The sequence below is a fragment of the Chroicocephalus ridibundus genome, chromosome 4, assembly GCF_963924245.1.
Source record: "Chroicocephalus ridibundus chromosome 4, bChrRid1.1, whole genome shotgun sequence".
Taxonomy (NCBI): Eukaryota; Metazoa; Chordata; class Aves; order Charadriiformes; family Laridae; genus Chroicocephalus; species Chroicocephalus ridibundus.
In genome coordinates, this window is record NC_086287.1 from 93698314 (window position 1) to 93721815 (window position 23502).

The window sequence follows — 23502 nt, forward strand, 5'->3', positions numbered from 1 at the left end:
CAGCACGCCAGCAGCTATCCAGGTGTTTTGCAGTGATTTAATGTGGACCCCGTGGGACAGGTGCTCAGGGCTGCAGAAGCCTGGCTTTCTCCTAATCTTGCTGGACTAGTTGCTCCCAACCGCCCTGTGGGGTCCTTTCAGCTAGGAGAAGTGGCTCTCGCGCAGGAGGAGCAGCCGACAGGAGGAGAGGCTGGTCTCCTCTCCAACTCAGCTGTGACAGGCTCGCGTACACATCACGGCTCATGAGAAACCCAATTCTGCCTGCATCCCAGCATCTGACACGTCCTGTGTCATTGCACAGTTCCCAGTGCTTGGTGCAAACCCTCAGGAAGCATTTGCCACACACTGAATCCTCCACTGCTCTATTTTCTTCCTAATTCATCTATAGATGGCAAAAGACACCTGTTCAATGGATGTCTGCCTGAGGTGCAAAGGGAGACAAGCTGAAGGCCAGTGCAAAGGTTGCTCCCTTTCTTGTTAAGCTCTCTATTGCCAGAGACAGCCCGCGCAGGAGGTCACCGTGTCTCCTTTCACAACCATTCCCTTAAAGACTAAGATTTTCCCTGAAGTCAGATTATCTCTTTGGCACCAGAAGAATCCTCGCTAGCAGCTGTTCCAGTGAAGCAAGCACAGATGAAGCACGTCGTCTTCCACTGGAACAGGGGCTTCGCAACACCCTCGCTCCCTCAGATGAGCTGGAAGGGTTTATCCTGTAACCTTACCAACCACGATACTGGACAATGAGCTATTCCAGCAACTCCTCTTCTTCCTGGCGGATGGAAGTCATGGAATTTATCTGCCTACCCATGGAAATAAGCAGGAGCTGGGAAAGGGCTTTTTTGCAGGCTGCCTGCAGTGCAAACACCAGGCACCCCCTGCCTTCTGCCTCTCACTAATGGAGAATCTGTGAGCTGGGGTCTTCATCACACTTTTCTTGTTTGCGGCCCTCCTACGCAATCGCCACCGTTACTAGCAGAAGACACCACCACATTTTTCTTGAGGCTAAGCGAGGTTCCCAGGCCCCTCACGCCAACCAACCCCAGGCAAAGCAGCAGCTCTCACCAGGAGGAGCTGCCGAGGGCTCCCACCGGTCCCTTTGCATCCAGCAGCTGGGTGAAGAAACGGCTGGGGGGATCTCTCCTCCTCTGATGCGGGATGTCTCCTCCTCTGATGCAGGATCAGGCCTCAGACACCATCAGTTCTGCCAGGAAGAACACAAACGTTACACCAAATCGGACTTCCAATGATTCAGCTGCCAGAAATTATGCCAGCTCAGGTTTAAAAAACATTTCTCAGATCTCTGTCAGAACTTCACCTCATTAATCCTCCATTTCAAAGGTTATGAATTGCACCTACCAGTCCGGACTGGTTTTTAACATCCAAAATAAATTAGTTTCCCCGTCATTGTTCAACCTTTGAAACAACAGCACTGACTCCTACTGCAATTTCCATCTGAAAAGAACTTTCCTAGGACCAATTTCCAAATGTGATGTCAAAGGACTTGGGCTCTGGAATATCATCGGGGAGGTGTCTCAACATCCGCTTGCGGCTTCCAGAGGTTTAGGGCTGTTCTGTGCCTGGGGGAGGAACCACCACCTCAGATCTGGACCCCCCAGAGGGTACCGTAACAGGGGGTCACTGGCTTTGCCTCTCTTTTGGACACAGAGCTAATGAGTAATTTAGAAGTGCTTTGAGATCCTGATACGAGAGATGTTATTAACCTGTCAACATAAAAACTGGGGATATAAAAGCTTGCGGGCTAACTCTAATCAGCTTAAACAGGCAATTAGAAGAGCTGTGCTGAGTATGGAAGTTTCTGTTCCGTTAAGGATTTTAAAACTTCAGTGTGAAGTGGAACAAAATGCTCAAAATTTCAACATACCCCACAAGGGGAAATGAGAACTAAAATTTCCTTTCAAATCCGCTGGAACGTTTCGTTTCAATTTCAGCTTTAGAAACGCATGCACTTTAAACCCATTTTTTTAAAATATCTTATTTCAACAGCAGAAAAATGCAGTTCCCCAGCCAGCTCCCTGGGCTTGGGACCGAAGCGTCCGTACTGAATAACGAGCTGGCTTTGTCCCCCCTAAAAGAGGCGAAGGCACCATGAACCAGCTCTGCCCTTCCACAGCATCCCTGTTTGCGCGGAGCCGAACCCGGCACCTCCTGCCCGCTGCGGCAGGTTGGATCAGGCCCTTGGAGAAGACACAGAACTCCTCTCTCTCCTCTGGCCAGCCTGGCCGAGCCGGGAGGGGATTTTGAGTCCGATCCAGAACTAATGGATTTGGCACGCATTCCTCGCTGCTGGCGAACGGGCCGACGGGCTTTTCAGCCCCTATCCCTTTCAGATGGGAATCGTGCTACCCACCTACATATCACCCAGAAGGGTATTAAGTGACTCCGGGAGGGACAAAGGCATAGAGAGCTGCCAGGCTGCCGCTCTCGAGAAGTTGTATGGCAGAGGTTTGTTTTTTTACACTCCTAAGAAACCACAGGCTTTTGGCTGGGGATCCACCTTTATTTAGGATTTATATAATCCGAACTAGACTTCGAGCAACAACAAAACTATAAACGGTGGAAGGGGATATAAAGAAAACAGGCAAATGGAATCTTTTCTCCAGTTAAACTGGCTTTAAAATAGCCAGTTTCCAAAGGAAAAAAGAACCAAAAATGAGATTTCAATTCTTCCCTTACAACTGTTCTTAAAAACTAACAGTTTAATTCAAGAGGCGCTGTCGTGTTGCTTTCTGATAACATATGAAAAACTCACATCAAATACTATCAGAAAACAAAAGCAAAAGTCTATTCCAAGTATTATAACTGTTAAGAGAAATGGAAAACAAGCCACTCCAACTGCAAACCAGTTAATTGGATACCGAACAAGCACTCGAGAGTAACTCTTGGAGAGGAAAAGTGCATGTGGTTTATAAAGTTTCCCAGTGCTGAGGACAACAGCAAGATCCCTGGGGAGAGATTTCTCGTGTAGCTGGGCTGAAGAGCCTGCTGGCAACTCTGCAGACAATAAACTGCCTCCCAGCACTGCCTTCCCCTCCAAAGCCCCGATTCAAACCATTCTCACCTTCAAAAGGTCTTTCTTCAGCTGCTGAAATTATTTCACTTGACGACTGCAAAGATGTCCTCACTGGAAAAAAAAAAACAGTGTTCTCCAGCCTTTGGGAGATCCTCATCTTGCCTGCTTCGCTTTAGGGGAAACCAGGAGGCTTTTGGAAGCTGTCCACCACGTTTGGGAAAGGCTCGATGCGGCAGGTACCGGCAACTGCCAGCTTCCACGCGGCAGCGAGCGTCCCAGGTTCAACAGCCTCCTCGGCGATATTAATTCCAGTTCCGTTAGTAAAAGCCCACTGTCATCCTCAGCACTTGCCCGAAAACTCAGTCCCCAGACACCGTGTAACGTTTTATTAGCAAATACGCGGGTATCACTCGCTCTCGCCCTGAACTTGCCCATTTTCACTTTTAATACTGTGTTTCTCGGCTTCCCATTTAAAATGCAGAGGCATGTTATCTTTCATCACCGCACTCAATACAGTTTGCAGGGCATTAACCTTGGCTCTTAAGTGTTCGGAATTGATCTTCTGCTTTCCAATTCCAGTGTTCAGATCCCCAAATTGTTGGTCCACAGAGACTAATTTGCCACCGAAATAATCCATTTGTCGCTGCAGGATTTTAAAGCAAGACTCCATTTTTGCAGCCATAGACTGTAAATGCAGTAGGACTTTCTCCACGATTATTAGTTACATCCATTTCAGAAGCTCCTCTGCATGGAGGGCTGGATGATAACGCAGCCTCAGGGGCAGAGCAGGGAGACTCAAGAGGCTCAGCTAATTGGAAATTAAAGGCAAGAAAGAAATTCCTTGGACTCTTAGCCCAAGCAGATATTAAGCTTTTAGCATTTAGCAGACATATTTAAATATAAAGGGAGGAATGCCACACAGAAGCAGTCTTAGACAGATATCATCTTTCCTTTAGCTCTTATGTCTTGCAGCTTGAGAAAGGAAGCCACCAACAAACCAGCTTCACCGCTGCAGTCCCCGACTGACCAGTAAACCCCACCGGCCCCACTCCTCTGTCAACTCCTATTGCACACACAACCGCAGGCCGCTCCTGCAAAGCCAACTCCTGCCCCGGTATGGGCAGTTCACGAAACCGGGCAGCTATCACCTGGACCAACTTCAGATGGGAGGCTTAGGATAATTATTAAGGGCAGACGTGGCAATACGTGCTGCCTGCTTTGTGATCCAAGGCATGTAACGGTGTTTTTGAGCTGCGTCACACTAACGCTGCAGGCTGGCAGCGCTCGTCCCTGCGGCTGCGCTGGTGGACGCAGCCTCAGGCCACGTGTGCCCCTGGTCCCCACACCAGCCTCTGAATTGTACTCAGGCAGCTGTGTGGGCTGGGAAATTGATCCACGTTAAAAATAATACAGGGAAAACAAAACAAGCTATTTTTAACCCAAGTCAGTCCCGTGATCTGGAAGGCGTATCTGCGAGACTGTCCCAAAGCAAGGTGTTACTCAGTTGTTTTACAGGTGCGCACAGACAAATCATATAATGCATTTCTGATAAATTAGTTTATTTTTCTTCATTAGTTCTTCATCTCACAACTTTAAAATCTGTACATCTTTGGGAAAGGCTTGGATTTAAAATTCTTCCTAGCCAGCCAGCTGTAAAACTACTATTCTTATTTAAATTTAAAGCAGTAGCTTCTTCACATTAAGCTTTGCTCTTTTATAATAAACGGACACGAAGCAGATAATAAACAGACATCAAGTCAATTCACTTATAGCAGCCAGCTTTCCAGTGCAAAGTTTACATCCAGTATCTATGCACTGATAGATTATTTCAGCGAGGACTTTGTGTGCTGCATAACCAGGCAAACACCGTGTGTGCTGAGAACAGCACGGCTCGTCCAAGCAAGTCACACAGACAGGGGAAAAGCAGCATCTTCAAAACTGCAAGCGGTGAAAGAGTAAAGAAAGACGTGGCAGCCAGGCAGGCGGGGGACACGGGGTAGCAGGCATCCAGCACGCTCACGATGTGCATACTGCAAATGCTAAGAACCGAGAAACGCGTCTGGGCTAGTGCTCAGACGATGAGCTGCGATCCTGCGATGCAATCTCTTCATAAGCAGGACGTAGAAAGACAAAGCGCTGTCAAGAGTTTGCAGCAGACATGTTCATAATTATTCGAGGGCTGACAGCGATTTTCAGGGAGTTGCAGTGACAGACTCCCTCCTCTGGTGGTATCTTTATCTGGTGATAATCGCGGACTCTGAACAGTTCTGGGTGACAGAAGCAGTAAAGCAGACGTGGACCAGACCCAGAAAATGGGAAGTTACTGGTTTTGTGTGGTCTCCTGTGCTGACAGACACGCGTGACTGCTGCAAGTCCTCCTACCAGTCCTTCTCATATAGCATCACTGAAGAACAAGCTGATAAGAATCTCTCAAGACTTGAGCTATCCACACTTGTCAAAACAGAGGGAAATGTTATGGATGAACTGGAAGTGCCTCAATATACTGGAAGGACAATCAGCAACACCAAAAGGTATCTAAGACATTTGGACCATAAACAAACGCCATTTACAGATGAGCAAACAGTGAGTTTCAGAGGCTCTGCCAGCCGACGAAATAAATGTTGGCTGTGATTTCTGATAGGTGGAATAGTAAGAGCTGACTCAAGTGCTGTTCTTATTACAATCTTACAGGATTATCCAGCTTCAGGAGATACGCAGTAGGAATTACTGTGGAGGGGATTACAGGTAGCATAAACCATGGGAACGGAGAGAATGAGAGCATTTGGGATTACTGGGAGGGTAAGAACAAGCAGCTGAGAAGCCCGTTGCGGGCAACAGCACAGCAGTTACAACAGCAGCAGAGCTCTCGACTCATCTCAAGCCAGCCCCAAGCTTTCCTTGGGAAGGGAGCAGGGCTGTTTACAGGTACAGAGCACCTTGATTTTTCCCAAGACAGCACAATGCCATGCGGAGAGGGCACACGCACTGTATAAAACACTGCAGGGGTGGAAGCAGAGCTGCCGGTGCAAACAGCATGGCTGGGGTTGCTTCTAGCCACTCCCTTGAAGCCCCAGAGTAACTTTGCTTGGTTTTGTTCGAGACACGCTTATTAGCAATAACGAAGGGTGTGAAACAGGCTCAAAAGCAGATGAGAAATTTGCAATGTGAAATTGTGCGAAGGATCGGCATTTACCGTGAACTCTGCTTGGAGAAGTGCTACACCCAGGCTGTGGAAAGTTTGCACAAGGAGAATTCCTCAGAGAGCATACACTGGAAACAGGGTCAAGAGTTAACATCTGATGTAAACGGGCATTTCTGAGCCTGCAGTTGGCTGGACCCAGATCATGAGACTGAATGCGTGACTTAAACCATATTTGGACCCAGATTTTTGGAAATAAAGAAAACCCCTTAAATGAACAACTGACTCCCAGCGCCCTAAGAATATCCTGCACACCATCAATAAGACAATACTTACAGGAATATGATCTTCAAATTTCTTCACACTGTTACCTAGGGAATGCTTGAAGCTACAGATGGAAGGCAGGCAAGGGTGTTCTCCTGACATACTAAGGGAGCCAGCCCCCAGGTTGGGAACAGGAGGGAGCACTTGTTTGCCCCCAGTGATGCCCAGCAGCGGTCTGAGCCGTACAGCTGCACCCAGTGCTCTCAAGTTTAGGAAGAAAGGAAAACCAAGTTGGAGTCCAAAGAGTTCACAATGGAAATCAAACGCTAAAACAACAAGCTGCAGACAAACAAGCCAAGGGCAGTTTGGGCAGGGTTTTCTGGCGGCTGTAGGTTTCCTGAACAGTCCCCCATGGCTGCTGTTGGGGCATCCGAACAAGCCATGATTTGGGAGAGCAGGTTGGGTGGAAGGAGCAAGAGGAATGGTGCATCCATGGCATTTCTGAGGTGATGGCAGAGTTGCGGTTGTCCAGAGAGCTTTTACGGTTGAAACAGTGTTCACTGTATTTACCATTTACGGAAACAACTAAAACAGCAGAAGAGTACAGGCTAAACCCTGAGCACTAGCAATATAAACACTGGCCCTTTTGGAAGAGCAAATGATGATATCATACGTACATCACACCCTTCCTGTGTAAACAGGAGTGCCAACATGAGAAGACATGCACTGTAAACCATATGTCCGGCTGGTTATAGCTTTCCCGTGTAGCTCTTGAGGGCTGCAGAGATCAATGAGGCCAAATGCACTTCTTAGGATCAGACTTGGGCTGTTTCAGGCACTTCCCTAGTTTCTCACAGCCTGGAGGAGACCAATTCTGTTAAAAACAAACAAAAAATATATAGAAAGATGATTCATACCAAGTACCTGCAAAGCCCTAGCCCTAACCACCCCCTTTTGATCCTCACAAAGACGCTCTTACGTCCTGCTTGAAAAATGAAACTCCTCTTGCAGCTGATGCTCCTGCGGCTCATCAACTTCCCAACTCCAAACGCTATTTAAAAAAAGCTTTAGGAAAGACTACAAATCCTTCTGCAGCAGATGATTCCCTCTTCTGGGATACAGCGGTCTCTCCTGTACAAATGCAGTCTGCTGGGACTCTGGTGACCCTCCTCTCTTCCCTGTAGTAGCATGGAGCAATCAGACCATGAGGTTTTGGTGAAACCCCAAATTTTCCTGGGATCCAGCAAACAGTTCTCATTCTCAGCACTAAGATATCCATGCACCTTCTTGAGGAAACAAGCAAAAAGCAACAGAAGGCCAAGGGTGTGAGAGATAAGAATGCTGGTATTTTAATGAGCATTTTGATGGATGAATTCATGAACAGATGGAGTAGGAGGCATTTATGAGACAACTACTCCAGTGCACGCAGACCAAAATTATTTCCCTGCCTTGTTTCCGTGTTTCTTGAACTACCTTTCTCCAGCACACGTACAACAAAGAAACGACGTCAGCAAGGAAACCCACTGCAAACCTCAGCTTCCAAAGGGATTAACGGAGGAAGGAATTTGGGCAAAAACTTTTTCAATTTCATGGGGTCTTGTCACTTAAAATTTGGGACTGCGGTATTGTGAATGGCAGGTCACAATTGCCATTCTGCCTTCAGAAAGCTTTTGCGTTTGTTCTCTGTCCCTCCCTCTCTCAATGTCTATCCATCCACGGAAGATTCCTGCTGTCACCTATTACAGGTCAGTTCAGCTCTGACCTATTGCCTTTCATTTTACTTATTTTTATCCTTCAGGTCGTTTATGTTTTCTTGGAATTAAAAGAAAAGCTTAACCCCAGAAAAAATGCCAGAGCAGGTTTCTATTCCATGCAGCTGACGACAGATGGCAGTGAGACACCAGCTATCTCTGCGGAAGGAGCAGACCACAGAGGGGAGCTTTGGCAGAAGGCACCTCGCTGCCCGAAGAGCTCCAGACGGTTTAAGAACAATTAATGCTGCTTTCTAAATCCGTTTCTCAATTTGAAAACGCACAACCACTGCTGGAAATTTCAGATGCTTGACCACTCCGCAGAGGTAACAAGAGATCCACAGAAACAAATGAAACGTTTGTTCTTTTGAAAAAAACAAATTGTATCTGCTTCAGTCTCGCAGTCCAAGTTGGCTTTCCTGGATCTGTGCTGTAAGTGGTGAGAGCCCTGAGGACACCATGTGTGCCCCAAGTCAAACACGCAGGCAAGCCAGCACGGCTCTGCTGCATGGAGCAACTTCTACATTTCCACAGGAGGAAAACACAGCAGAACTGGCTCTCACAGGAGCTTCATCTACGCTGCTGCTGGGATACACCGCAGATGGGCCAGCAAACACTTCCCCTGCTCAGGAGGGCTGATGCTGCTGCGCTTCCATCAGAGAATCCTTTAGGCTGGGAAGAATCTTTAACATCATCAAGTCCAACATCAATCCCAAGACTGCAGCAGCTACAAAACGATCCATCTACTTTAATCACGGAAAAGCAAAGACAATTCTCCTCCTCTGTCCCAGTAAGGATAGTAAATGCCCATATCAAATAAAAATTTAGAAGACAGAGTTGGACATAGTATTAGTATGTGATATTTATCTCCCAGCATCCTCCAAAGACAGATTTTAGGCCCAATCAACCCCAGCAATACTATTACTACAGAAAGATTTGGTTGTCTTCACCTCTGGTCTCAAAAGCCAATAATTTAGTGCCTGTTTATTTCAGTTTGGTGACCGTGTAACTAGCCTGTCAGAAATTTACGTAGACCAGAAAACTCATAAGGTAAAAAAGCTTCCTGCTGGGATTTGAACATTTCTCCCAGGATTAGAATACCACTCAGCCCACCGAGGAGGGCTTTCTGCCTCAGATGGCCTCAACGATCTGGTTTGAGCTTGGCCAAGCATTGGAGCAATCATTAGCTGCCTCTGCTTACAGACTAGACAGGCATAACTGGACTTGGCCAAGCCCTGGACATTGCTGTAGCCAAAGCAGAAGTGGAAGCCCATGGTCTGCAAAGCTTAGAACCATAGAACCATAGGGTGGGAAGGGCCCTCTGGAGATCCCCCCGTCCAACCCCCTGCCAGAGCAGGGTCACGCAGAGCAGGCGGCACAGGAACACGTCCAGGCAGGTTTGGGATGTCTCCAGAGACGGAGACTCCCCCACCTCTCTGGGCAGCCTGTGCCAGGGCTCTGCCACCCTCAAAGGAAAGAAGTCCCTCCTCGTGTTTAGGTGGAACTTCCTATGCTCCTACCCAACTGAGCTAGAACAAGGCACGCTCAGGGAGAAGACTGACTCTCATTAGCCCCAAGGAGAGGACTGGGGTACAGGACGAAGTACAGGACATCCAGTCCATCACTTTTTCCATTATGCAACACAAAGACACTGCATGTTGACAAACAGGGATACCAGATGTTTTCACAGCACCTAAACACACTGCACCAGGGTGGCTGCAGAACAGCAGAGTATGCCTACATTTTATGAACCAGTTTTGGAACTGGAATTAGCACAGAAGAAATGCTTTTCCAGTGAAGGTCTCTGGCAGCAGCCAGGCACTGGGGAGAATGCCTGAACCCAAAAGGTCCCAGAGGAGCACAGAACAGTGTTTATTAAGGGAAAAGTTGAATAATGAAAGAAAACAACACAGAAACAATGGTCCTTCAAATCTTTTTCCTACTTAACATCCAAAAATAAAAAGATGTGACAAAGCTAAGAAAGATCTTTGCCTTCTTACTAAAGAGACACGGCTCCACACTTCGTACTTTTCTGTCTGGCTGGAGATAGACCCTAAGCGGCAGGTACTGACTGTTTGTTTCAGAATCACAGAATCATAGAACGGTTTGGGTTGGAAGGGACATTAAAGATCATCTTGTTCCAAGGCCCCTGCCGTGGAACAGGGCAACATCTCCCGCTAGACCAGATTATTTCAGCATCAGAAAGATTTTGCCTGTTACTATTTTGTGTCAGTCTAAAGACGCATCGCTTTAGACTACACAAACTCTTGCCATCTGACAACTTTACCTCCTACAAACTATCCAGTTTCTTTCTCAGGTTCTCAACACAGCAAGCAGCATTTGACAGGAAAGCCAAACTGTAACCTCCTAACACGCAATTTGAAACAGAAAACAGAATTGAAAATGTTTGTCATGTTTCAAGCCATAAAGACTTCAGAAAAGCCAGGCATGGGTGGAATTGGAGGAGACCGAGCAAGACCAAAGATCACTGAAAAAGAGCCACTCGAACAGGGGACTTTTGAGAATTGCAGAAAGGGATTAGAAAGGAGAAGAACGTACAGCTGTACATACTGCTGCATCTCTAAGGAAGGAAGCCACAGAGTTTATCACAGCGTGTTGGTAGAGCTAACCCCACGCGCTTTGTACGAGCCTTCCTATGCCGCTGCGTTCCACAGGTACCAAACAGCCCTCTCCTCCATGGAACAACCAGACAGCCCTTCAAATGGGTGAGCGTGGGTCTCTTCTCCATCACTTCCCAGCATAAGGTGACATTTTTAAGCCTTTACAAAATATATTTTAAGCTAAGGATTCTCAAAGGCGTTTATGCTTTAACCACTCACCATGACGGCCTTGTCGCACACATTAAGCTGTGGCTCCCCTGGCACCATGGTCGCTTTGTGCTGCCGGACAACGACAGATATTTGCTCCATAGCCCTTTGGTATTCATCGCTGGCAAAACTAGAATGTGAAAAAAATACAGACATTACTAAGGGGGCTGCATACACAGCATCATTACAGCGTCCACATCACTAAGCTAGGTCAGAAGACTTTTCCTGGGCCACAGGCAAAGGAGAAGAGTATGTAAACACGCAGTTGACACTAATTGTCCACAGGTCCGTAGGGGAATGAAACATCTGGGCCGACAGAGTCCAGCCTGGCTGGGCCTGGAGGCTGCGGGTCTGAAATGATCTGCTTAGGGCAGCAAGGACGGCAGATGGCCTGCCCGCCCCAGCAAAGAAGCACATGGCTCCTGGCAGATCATCTCTCAGCATGGGGCTTCAGCTTTGAAAACAGCCAGTCCCAGTGGCCCCAAATGTGCCGCTTCGTAGTCAGGCAGATACGCTGCAAGGTCGTGTCGACTCCCAAGGGGGATCTTGTTGGCAAAGGTGGAGTGTACAAAGAAGGGTGCTTCTGGGGTTGTCCTCAAGCTGTGCCTTAAACTGTTATCAAGGGAGACTTCCTAGACACAGGACAAACACCTTGCCAGACACGTTAGTACATAAATAAGTTTGCTGAGGCGATCCTTCCTGTGTGTCACCCAAGAGGTCACCCAGCTCTCTGCGTGTTCATCCTCCGCTCTTTCAAGTGCTTTTCCATAACACGAGCATCACACAGAGGCATTTATTGTAGGGAAACAAAGGTAATGTCAATACTTTGTTTTTCAAGAGTGTTCTCAAGCTAAGGGTTTCAAACACAACCGTTGGCTAGTTAAACTTCACAATCACCAAGTCAGATGAACTAATATTATGCAAACAGGAAGATGGAGGAGAAGAAGAATAGAAGGGACTTGTCCAAGACAAGAATACCTCCCCCGTTTCGCAACATCCACTCCAGGGTTCTGCCCCATCTACATTCTTCCATTACAGCTTTATTATTCCAAGCTGGGACCCATCTGTCATGCTCCAAGCCCTCATACGGGGTTATAAATTACCAGATTTTACTCCAGTAGGTACTTGTTTAAGTGGTTCAGGGTGTACTTCACTAATACTTGAATTATTTCTAAAATGGAGGATTACTACCCAATGATCTCATTTTGTCCATCATGTTAAGAGTCACTTAAAAAACAGAGAGCGGCAAATCGCTTCTGAAGATAAAAGAAACAATGCAGCTTGGTCCTGACCTCAGGCTCCCTTTGCTTACAGTCCAAGCTGGCCACCAGCCCCACACTCCAGCTAATTTCCTTCTTTGAAAAACAATCACATTTCGAAGCCCAGTAATGTGCCAGCAGTTTCCAGTAAACCCTATAAATATCACATCTCGGCAACCATCCAGAGAGAAGCCGATTGTGGGGATGGGCCTGAGCTTTGCTGATAGAGAACCGGAAGGGAATTTGAAATGACAAGCTCCAGCAAACTAATCTGTTGCTCTCACACCCAGCTAGCTGTATCCTGGTGGAGCGGCTATCACCGGGACCGGCTGCGTGATCTGTACGGACCACCCTGAAATTCACACTATTCTCGCAAAGCTCCCAAATTTGCTCGCTCCTCTCCCCACGCATCCCACCTTAGCTCTCCCAGCAGCCGGCTGCTGACTCCTGCGCTGCCCCAAAGACTCTGCCGAAAACAGTGGGGCAGGCAGAAGCTTGGGAGCTGCCAAAGCCCGTCCCTGACTCACAGCCTGCTGAGGACGCTCAAGGCAGCGATCAGCCAGCGCTGCATCCCAGGGGCACAATGGCCTTTCAGTTTGGCGAGATTTTATCTGGAAGCCCTCTGGTCGCATTTCAAGCGCACAGGATTGCCAGCCCGGCAGCCCGCTTGAAAAAAATCAAAACAGATTTTTTAAAAGAGGCAGAGAGGGTTTAAAGCTAACCCGTGTTGACACGCAGAGGACAGCGAACACGGGAGAGCCTGCGCGTGGAGAGAAAAGGCTTCAGAGACAAACGCAGCGAGGGAGTCTGCCTAAAACCGCAGGCGAGTACCAGGGATGCACACAGCACGTTCTCAGCTGGAGACTGGATGAAACAGGGCAGCCAGAAACATTTTAAAGCCTTCCATACTCTAGTGATGGAAGTGGAGATGAAACACGGTTTAGTGAGACACGTGTATTTCAGTGTTTTGGATTTCTAATGCAGCTATTGTGCCAGGATTCAAAAGCTCTTCCAAACCCGAGCTAATGACACTTTATTAAGATCCTCATATTAAGGATTAATATGAATTAATACATATTTTAATCAACTATTAGAGTCTAACAGATACTCTAGATATCAAATCATTTAATGCTTCCTACTGCTGCTCTTGTAACTATCAACCGTGTTTATTTCTGTCACATGCTTGTGTCATCTCTCCAGCGTTCAAGATCTGCTTTTGGAAGTGGACCCATACGATAAAATGTTGCTGCTAACTAATTAAGCTCCACAGCATCTTTGCAAATATTTAAGTGCTAAAGAGATCGCCCAATTTCATCCATCGAAACGGCTTTTCATACATAGGATTCCAAATTAGCTATAATCTGGACAGACCCGTGGAAAACACAGCTGCGGTCTGGATGAAAGATAAACAATATGTTGTCATGACTGCTGCTTTTTGCTCCAAATATGCCAGTCCTGCTGCAGTGAAAAAAAAAAAATAAATCTTTTTGCTATAATCTTAACTACTGCATTGATCCACGGCATTGTTGCTCATTAGCAACCTACAACACGTGCATGCCGCAGTATAACAAAGTAGGCTCGAGCCATTCAAATCATCGTCTTGCTTTAATTCCCATGGTCAGGACAGCCCTGGCTTTTTCAGCTAGCTCAGCAGTGACAGGAAATCTTGGCCTAACCTCGGTTCCTGGTGTTTTTGAACCGCTCTCCCCTGCGGCTTCTACACTTTTAGATTATTTCAGCATTTCGCATAGGCTGAATGACTTCCCCGAAGCATGATAGAAACGGCCGGGCACATATAAAAGACTCGCACTTCTCACATAAGTACAAAGCTGGCTAAAGCTAAAGAACACGTATAGATTATGCTCCGAGTCATACCGCTAACCTATAAACCTCGTCTCAGTAGGGCTTAACATGCTCTTAAGCTGGCTAAACCTGTTGACACTAGCTTAAAACATATCCGATTGCAGCTGTCTTCCTTGTGTTGAAGTACACGACAGCGACAGACCCCGAGTGCTGTAAGGTGTCATGCAATCCTGGAAGATCATCACAGATCGTCTTCAGATGCCTCAATTAAACACATGAACTATCTTCCTCATCCAGACGCGTATCGAGTCTCCACACATAGCAGGGGACCGCAGTGCCTGCCGGATGGTACCAGCCCCGGCGCTGGCATTGACATGAAACCGGAGGCACGCGGAGACAAAGCCCTGATGGCGGTGGGGGTTGGTATTCCTGTCTTGGGCCCATGGAGATCCCCATTCCGCGCTTTGATGAGCTCAGGTTTTGTTCAGACCAACCTGATTAGCTCCACAATACGAACCAAGAGCCAATATCCATGCAGCAATTTGTAAAGTATTTACTCACTGCATACGGAGGGTTAAAAATGTCTCCAGCCCTATGCAAGAAGGGCATTTTGAGACAAAATTCGCAAGAGAAGAGTGCCTTTAATCTGTGTGTAAGATGTGGATAATTACTTCATGGTAATCAGTCTGAGTTGTTAATGGAGCTGGGAACCTCTTTTACTCTTGCATGGCGTCCCAGCATTTTCCTGAACGCAGATGCAGGCTGCAAGGGCAGGGTTTGCTACATTCTCTGTTCCAAAAAAAAAAAAAAAAAAAGATATTATCTATACAGGTGTTTGGGCATTGTTGTCTGCATGAAGATCCAGACCTGGCTGCCTCCAGGGCATGCTGCATTTTGTATTCCAGTTCAACAATCCTGCAGAAGGAGAGCTGGGAATAGCACTGGAAGAATGAGAGGGTGAGCAGGTGGTGTTGTGAGGAGTTTGCTAAAAGAGATCCCCCAGCGTACATGAAATTATTCCACGCTCAGAATGAGGGAACGGAGTGGACAAAGTCCAGGGTCATTACACTAATTGACACTTTACCTCCGGGAAGTCTCTGGAGATCCAATCAGGGCTGGATTGCGAGCGCAGGGTCCCAGGCACAGGTGTGGCCTGTGCTTCCTTCATTTAGTGTAATTGTGCCTTGGCAATCTGTTCCCGTCTCCTCCCTCGCCAAACACAACTCCAGTGGAACCTGCTCTGCTATTAACCCCACCATGCCCTACGCTGAAATTCAGGTTTGGAAGAAAGAGGGTTTGTCTCGCGCTGCTTTTGGTGTTAGAGCTCCGGTTTAATCTTGCAGCCGTCAGTCTTTCACCTTCAGGTCTGCTGGCATCCTGAGCTGCGCGGAGGGGGAGAGGGAGACTCTCCACCGTCATAAATACACCCTTAAATCAATCAGAACCGGAGCAAATTAAAGAGCATTTTCAGCATTTTTAAAAATCTAGATCTTGATGTTTTATACCTCGTCCTGATGATTCATGTGTGGGCACAGCGCAGTATGTCTATCCTGGGAGTGACAGGACCATGTTTTTATTGAGAGGAGTGTAACAAAATGGGTATCATATATAGCGCGCTTCATAGAAACCTGACAGTGGGCTCTTAATAGATGCTTTCAGATTTATAGCGTGTTTTACCAGACGCACATGAAGTTATGAGAAGAGCAAAAAACTTGGCTAATGAAGGAAGTATATTTTACTTCCTTCTCCACTGGAATTATTTTAATTAAAAACATTATTTTTAATTGTGAAATACACCCAGATTCAGGTAATTTGATTTTATCTGTTATCAGTGCGGTGAGGCTGCTCAGCACTGTCGTATCCAAGTCTCGATCTTGTCCCATTATTCAGTCTTCCTCAGTTCCTCTCTTCTATTATCAAGCTTATTTTCAATTTAAAGTCTGCACAATACATGCGGCAGACAACAGGTTTGGGGCTCTGCTGCTGAAACATGGCAACTTGAAAAGATCCACAGGGCCGAAGAAAAACAAAAAAGGAATCAAACGGAAGAAAGCCGGGCTGCTCATACCGCAGTTCAACTCTTTGGTCCAGCAGCATCTGCAGGGCCCCAGATGCAAATACCCTGTACGGGGCACGTGGCCAGTCAGCCACATGAGTACGTGGAGTACTGATGATTCCTCTCACCTGTGTGGATTCTCTAATGGTGTCCACAGCCTTCCTTGCAGCAAGGAGATGCGATCATGCTGATCCTCTACCTGGTCACCTATTTTCAGGGAAGTCGTTAACCCCCCGGCTTCGAGAATCCTGCCTTTCTGCTGGATTTCATTGTGACTGACCGCATCGTTGAAATGGCAGAGGGGATAAAGGCAGAGTGACTATGTAAAGCCTTAGCCTCTGCGTGGACAGGTAACAGAAAATAGCGACTGTCCACCTGATCCTCCCGCTAGTTGCTTCAGTGGTATTCCTGAATCATCATTTAAGCAATGTGTCCTTCAGGCTGCTCTCTGAGGCTGTAGCGCTGCCTGGACCTGTCTCTGAAGATGTCCATTTCAAACTGCACTTTGCATTTTTGAAACCGCTTCATGTGCCTTTTTACTTCCAATATTCCTTTTTACACAGCACCACGCTAGTCTAGACAGTTACTCATCAAAATACCTGCAGGCTGCTGGTCTGCCACGATTAAGCCCAAGTTACAGGTTGCTCAAACGGCGTGCCACAACGCAGAGCGCTGATCCCGGACTGGGCAAAGAGCAGCTATCGACTGAGATGAGTTTGCCTCCATTCTTAGTCCCCAGGCTAGGGACTGTCCTGCGCAGATGTATTTTTCTTCAGCCCTCTTCCCTCCAGCGCTGGCTGCGTACCGGCTGCCACGCCTGGCTTTCATACTTCTGACGACCATCCTGCATCCAGCCCCTACATGGCTGATGCTCCATGTTTTTTACTGGCATCGCTGAGGCTCTTTATCCATAGCTCTCCACGGTTTCCACAGATTTAGTGTTCCTCAATGCCACCTCTCCTGTGCAGCAGCTAATTCGCCCCTGCAATGCAGCTGGTACCATTTCCTTCTTTTTCAAGAAGATGAGGAGTCAGCATCTCCCCTGGGCAAGATTCTGGCTCTTTGTTATACACATTTTTTCCCCCATTTTGCACCTTCTGTCTTTTCCCCACAGAGAGGTTTCTGCCCTGATCAGTAAGGTGAGACTGGCAACTTTTCAATCAGATCCTTTCGCCTTTAGCTTCCCTTCAGGAGCTTCTTCCCTTCTTTTCTGGCTCCGTAACCAGTGCAATTACCTCTCTGATGATTTCCTGGATTTTCCATCTGCTTGAAATAGGCACTTGTGAGCTCTCTTGTTAATTAATGTGTTCTAAAATCATTATGTTCATCAACCAAGCCTTATCAGCTCCATTTTATCCATAATAGTAAAATCTATTGCCCTAAGTAAAACACAGGTATTTTGACGTTCAAAATTTAGTAACCTCCGTTGTGAACAGAGGCTAATCGCTCAAAGCAGAAGCCGCTACAAACCTGGAGCATCAACAAGGTGCGAGCACGCTGTATTTACTTGTTATTAAAACTTTGCACCTCTGGCTCAAACCGACAGAATTGCAGAGGTTTCTGTTATAAATTCTTTTTGCAGCTTTGGAGTCTGATTCAAACCACTCTTTCTACTTCAGTCTGCATTAGGGATTTCGTTAACTGTATTTTAAGCTGTGCGGGCGTTTGCTATGTATTATTACTTGTGTTCTTCCTGACTGGCAATAAAGTATTTTAGTAAAGGTGTGTATAAACAGTAATCTGTGACTTGGGTAATAAAACTGACAACTGGTTGTGAAGACGTTACCAACAGATAATGTTACCGAATTTGTCACGTAAGGTCTGAATGGAAAAACAAGTTCCCTATATGGTACTTAGCGGACACACAATACCCCAAACATAACAGAATACGGTTGGACTCCGTGATCTCAAAGGTCCTTTCCAACCATGAAGAGTCTATGATTCTATGAATTTAGTAAAGAAAGAGACCTATCAGATCTTTTAGTTCTACATGCTGCTAAATTTGAGAACAAGGTCAACCCACAGTTTGCGTGTCTTTATACGAAGCGAAACCCCCTTGTAATTGCATCTCGGGAGGAAACAAAATACTGCTTAGACTTAGGGAAATGCTTCTGCTTTTTGTGCTGCCTAACACACAAACTTATTTATATTTTAAAGTTGAGAGCTACAGAAAGAGACATCTATCCCACAGTTTACACAATCTCTTGGATGAAAAAAAGACACAAACGGTTCGTTTCTCACTACACAAGGACCAGATAACAAGGTAACTCTTACTTATTTAAGTGCAGTTAAATTATAATTTTTGGCAACCAAACGCAAGATTATTTACCATTAACCACATTTCTTTGAAATATATTGCCCGTATATACCCTGGTATTGCAGATGTTCTTATTAAAAGCACCTCTCCAGATGCCAGTTTGGCCTCATCAGTACCTGTAGGCATGTTCATGCGCTACCTCATCCTGCAGCCATATAAATATTAAGTTTGTCCTACGGTGCCAAGCTTCTCTCAACGCTAGGACCCCAGAGTCCTGCAGTTCTCAGGTGAGACCTCCTCTTGCCAGGAGAGAGGGGGATAAGAGCTTGGTAGCGAACATACCTGATGGTAGCGCTTGAGCATGTCAGGCCTGAAGGTCAACTACAGGACAGGGATCTTGCTCCATCCAGTCTGTTGATGTGATGATGTAAATATGCCATCACCTGGGCAAGCTCGGGCAGCGTGAGAACTCATAACATGTATTTGGCACGGCTATGAATCCCAGCTAACAAAATGCAAAGTCTGTGAGGCTGTTGGATTGCCAGGCTGAAGTTCCAGTCCAGACTGAGAAACATCAGTAATTATCTTTCAAGGCAAAGAGGTAAACACAACCACGTCCCTTGGCAGAAGCTGGGGTGCAGGAGGCGGTCCAGACAAAACCAGAGGGGCAATAGCAAGAAGAAACAGTCACAACCCTGTCGGGAGAGTCTGTTCCTAGAGTCAGACATGCGGAGGGATGCAGGCACGGCCTTACATGAAGGGGAACATAAGTGCAGGGTGCCATATGGCTCAGAACTGCCAGACGTGTCCTCAACATGATGACAGGACCTGCCTGTAATTGCCTGACCAGTTTTTCCACTGCGTGAAAAGTGCTCCTGTGGGAGATAAGCTTTTGCTGATATTGTTTCCAGGCAGGCTCCAGGAAATCCAGTGAACTGTGTCAGGAAGAGGAAGGACTTGTCCTGCTTCACCACAGAACCCAGAGAACTGAGAATTTTATGTGCTGTCTCTAGATCTTGAAGGACTTGCATCTTCAGTGACCCCTTTAGCAGCCAGTTCTCCAACAGAGCCTGAAAAGGCTAATCCCCATGTTATGAGATGAACTGAAATTGTAGCCCTGAAAAAGTCCCTTAGTGTCAGGCAGTACCTTGTGTGCACAGTGTCACGACCCAAAGACATTTCAGATGAGATGCCTGAGCAAGTCAAAAGCGTTGCCACAGTTGACTGAGCTGACTGATTTCTAGGATTCCGCGGCTCCGAGATCCCCTAGGATCCTAGCAGGAGCCCAAATATATAAGCAGTAAATCTCTCTGGAGATCGTGGGCTGCCTGGCCTTCGTGCACAGCAATAAAACCTCCTACCGGTGGTTTTGCAACTGACCCCACTCCAACACTAATGCAAATCAGGAGATATGAAAGATTATTAAAATCATTTTAGGGAGAAGAAAAGGCTGTACTAAAATAAGGAATAAATGAAATAAAAAAATGAGAAAGGCAGGCAGAGAGAACAGGGCATCGGTGTGCCACGCTGCTCCTTTGCAGCAGCGGAAAACCTAATAAAATCCAGTACAGACTTAACAAAGCAAAGTGGTAAAAGTAAATTACATAAAAGAGGGAAAGATACCAATAAATGAGGGGTGCAATGCAAATTTTTCTGAATTCTTTGGCAAGAGAACGAGGCAGCGGAGGAGCCAAGCTAGTGAAAGAGCTCTGTGATACACCCAGCTCCTGCAGGGCTGCAGGAGGATGAACAGAGGAGCGTGGCCAACATGGACCGCGAACACACAGAAACCTCGGGCTGCAGCACGAGCGATACGAGCACACCCAGCATGTACGGACAGACAGATGCACGCTTGGAGGAGAATGCTGGATTCCCTTCTGAGAAACATTAGTGTCGGGACTCCCAACAGGCTGTCTGCCAAGGGGGATAATTAAGCTAAATAAAAATACACAACAGTAACAGCTCCACAAATGAGTATAATTTAATTACCACATTCAATATAGGAGACCCACTTCCCATGAGTTTTCCATTGTGACCAGAGAGGAGACAATAGCAACAGAACGTGCTGCAGAAAGGAAGATTCATTTACTAAAAAGAGGCTTTCTATTAGGGTCTGCATATTAAACAACATCACAGCTTTCTATAATCATGTCATAATCTTGCTATAAAATTCAATCAAAGCAACAGCTTGTGAGTGTCCAAAAATCAATGGAACTGTATGAGAAATGATTGCGGATCTAACACTGGGATTTATTTCAACGCTTAATCTGTGGTGGTGGTAAGGAACATCTAAACAAGAGGGAAGCAGGTGTCCTGCAAACACCTCTTAGGGAAGAGCTCTCCCTCAAATTCAGAGGACACACAAACAGTGGACACGCTACAGTTCACTTAATACTACCCATTTGTTTGATTTTTGCAAAAAGAGGTCATTTCTATCCACTCATCTTCCTAAAATAAAAGAGTTGTTAAACCAAACAGGGCATAGTCTCATCTGGAATCCCAAGCCACTGGCATAGTTTCACTGAGCTGAATTTAAAATGCAGGAGCTGCAGATTTGCTTTATTCATTAGTGCTGAAATGCAATAGAAAGCGAGAGCTAACATGCTGGGCTTCTGAAGAGCTTTATACACTGCGTAATGCACCTCTAGGGTGCTCATCTGTTAAGTGAGAGAGAAGTGAAAATATTTTTCCTCCCCTTCTCCCTCTAGTGAAAACACTTAGTGGACAGCTCAGGCTCAGTTCTTTTGGAAGTAATGGAGCGAGTGTATCCACTCAATTATTTAAAACAGTTGAATAATTGCAGTCCTGTCAGCTCAGAAGACATCTCTCTGTTAAAGCTGCTGCACAAAACCATTTCTGTGCAGACGATCACAGTACCGCTAGTTTTCTCTTTATTTATTTCCACATTCTCCGATTCGGAGCCACTGGTGAGGGATGAGGCCGCGTGCCCCTGTTTGCAGCTAGTTTTGCCGCAGGGTAAAACTCGGTAAGTAGAAGGAAGGAAGAAGGGAGGTAGGGACACCTTGGGAGCTTTTTTGCAGGTGGCAGGTTTATACGTGGGCTGTGCTGGCTGATGACTACATGAATCCTTACAGAAATCTCTCAGGGCATGGTGTGTGTCGTAGATAAATGTTAGAATAGTAGGCTTATAGGAAAATGGATTCAGACAGCCAGGAGAGTCCAAGGATGGAAGAGGATTGGCCACCAAGTCCTCTTGCTAAAGACCCCCTAGAGAAGCTCCTTTAGCAGAGTCTAGAAGATTGGAAGGTTACCACATTTGCTTCCACAGATTCCAATGCACAGAGGAAAACCACCGCAGAGTATGTGAAGATCACTAGATGTTTCTTCCCTACCCCCAAAACACGCAGAGAATCAGAGCTCCAATGCACACGCTCATCAGTGCCACTGCTTTGTTCCACAGCTGCCCTGAGCTCAGTCCTGTCCTGTTCAAAAGTGTGTGTTTTGCCTCCTCCGTCAGGGGTGGTAAGACACAGAACAAGAACGACCAGACTCACAAGTTGAGCCGTGGACATGTGCGCATCCATCTAACCTGATCGTTTGAAGATTTGTTCCTTTCTTTTTACTACTCCCACCAGTAATGGCTTTCTGGGACAGCTTTCAAGCAGATTGCATGAAACAACTACCAAGGCAAATGAACTATATAAAGCATACACAGAGTGCTGAGAATTTTCATATCTTCCTTAACTGGCTCACCTTAATGGGTACTTCTCTCCAGGGTCCCTCCCCAAGTGGAAAAGCAGCGGCAGGCTGGTGTGCTCCTCCTGTGTATGTGTTGTCACTCCAGAGACATTCTGCCCAGGACAGAAATCAATGCCCTGCAGTGAAGAGGAGAGAGGTCAACAAGGGAGGGAGAAAAATTTTAGCTGATGCCACTTTCTTCAGCACCTTGTTCCAATATACCCACCAAACCTCAGAATTATTTTAAACCAAGAATCCACTTCAGTGTGCAGAATGGATTCTGATCTGATGGGGTAAAATCAGGTGACAATGTTCGCATTGCACTGACATAAAAGCTGAAGCAGACCTTACAGTCTTGCCTTATAAAAAAGTAATCTCTATAAAATATTCATTAAAATGAAATGGCAAAACAAAAGACAAAGAGGTGAAACCATTTAATCATAAAAATTCTGCACCCGGAAAGTATCTTCTCTCTTTGGTTTCTCTGGCTTTGAAATAACACAGAGAGGATCGGATCACTTGGCAGTTCTGATCAAAAAGCGACGGTCCCAGAGGAAACACCCAGCGAAACCAAGGGGCATTACCCTGACAGGCAACGGGCACCTGCTAGCCTCCCTGAAAACTCAGCTTGCCAGCACCTGACCCCAGACCTGAAGGATCTGTTTCACTGAAGAACGAAGCCAATCTGGGTAATTTTAAAGAAAGGGGTGCATTTGTTGATCTGATTCATAGCGTCTCACCTGAGGCACCCACCCGGGAAGGAGAGCGGGGCTGAAAGAACTGCGTTAAGTTCAGAGACATTCCTGTCACGAACATTCAGGTCTGCAGGGTCAGAAGTTGGGATTTTCCCAGTAGGGGCAGTGGATACGGAGGGCACAAATACTGGCACTCTCCCTTTGCTAGCAGCTATGGCTTAAAGTGCTCGCTGGCCACCGAGGGACTGAGCTAGCCGACTGCTAGCCCAGAGCGGTGAGCTCTCTGCATCTGCCCTTGCACGCCTTGCCAGGCTGCGTCTCCCGAAGCCCAGCCAGTTATTAGCCAGGTGTCGAGCTCCCTAATCACCTAGAGCCTGGCCTGCAGTCTTGAGGGCTAACAGAACCCATTTAAGCCCTGGGAATAGCAAAAAATGCAAAGCACTAATTTCACTGAACAGCAAATAAAGCAGGGGGCCCCACAGACCGGCAAGGACTAGCACCAAATGGACTTGTTAAAGCTCAGTTTTACAATTCCAGCTAACACGCTGCGCTCCTTACAATACCTCAAAACGCCCCAAGACACGGACAGAGACATGGAGAGAAGGTAAATGGGAATATTTCAATGGAGGTGGGAAAGCAGCTGTAGCATTTGCTTATAAAACAAACAAACTGAAAAGGCTCTCTACAGATGTGGGTAGGATTTGATTGGCAAACAATTTT

General features: G+C 46.6%; 1 protein-coding gene across 3 annotated transcripts in view; it reads right to left on the reverse strand.

Moving 5' to 3' along the window:
• Positions 1-23502, reverse strand: part of GALNS (galactosamine (N-acetyl)-6-sulfatase) — a 56979-nt gene that overhangs the window by 3083 nt on the left and 30394 nt on the right. The window contains exons 12-15 of one of the 3 annotated variants that reach the window (XM_063334835.1): positions 22103-22224; positions 11026-11143; positions 3080-7308; positions 1063-1201 (exon numbers count right to left, since the gene is read on the reverse strand). In XM_063334835.1, coding sequence (XP_063190905.1) covers positions 7222-7308; positions 11026-11143; positions 22103-22224 — 327 coding nt within the window. In that variant the 3' untranslated portion in view covers positions 1063-1201; positions 3080-7221. Of the gene's footprint in view, positions 1-1062; positions 7309-11025; positions 11144-22102; positions 22225-23502 lie in introns of all 3 variants that reach the window. The other 2 variants (XM_063334836.1, XM_063334834.1) reach the window with 2 other exon arrangements.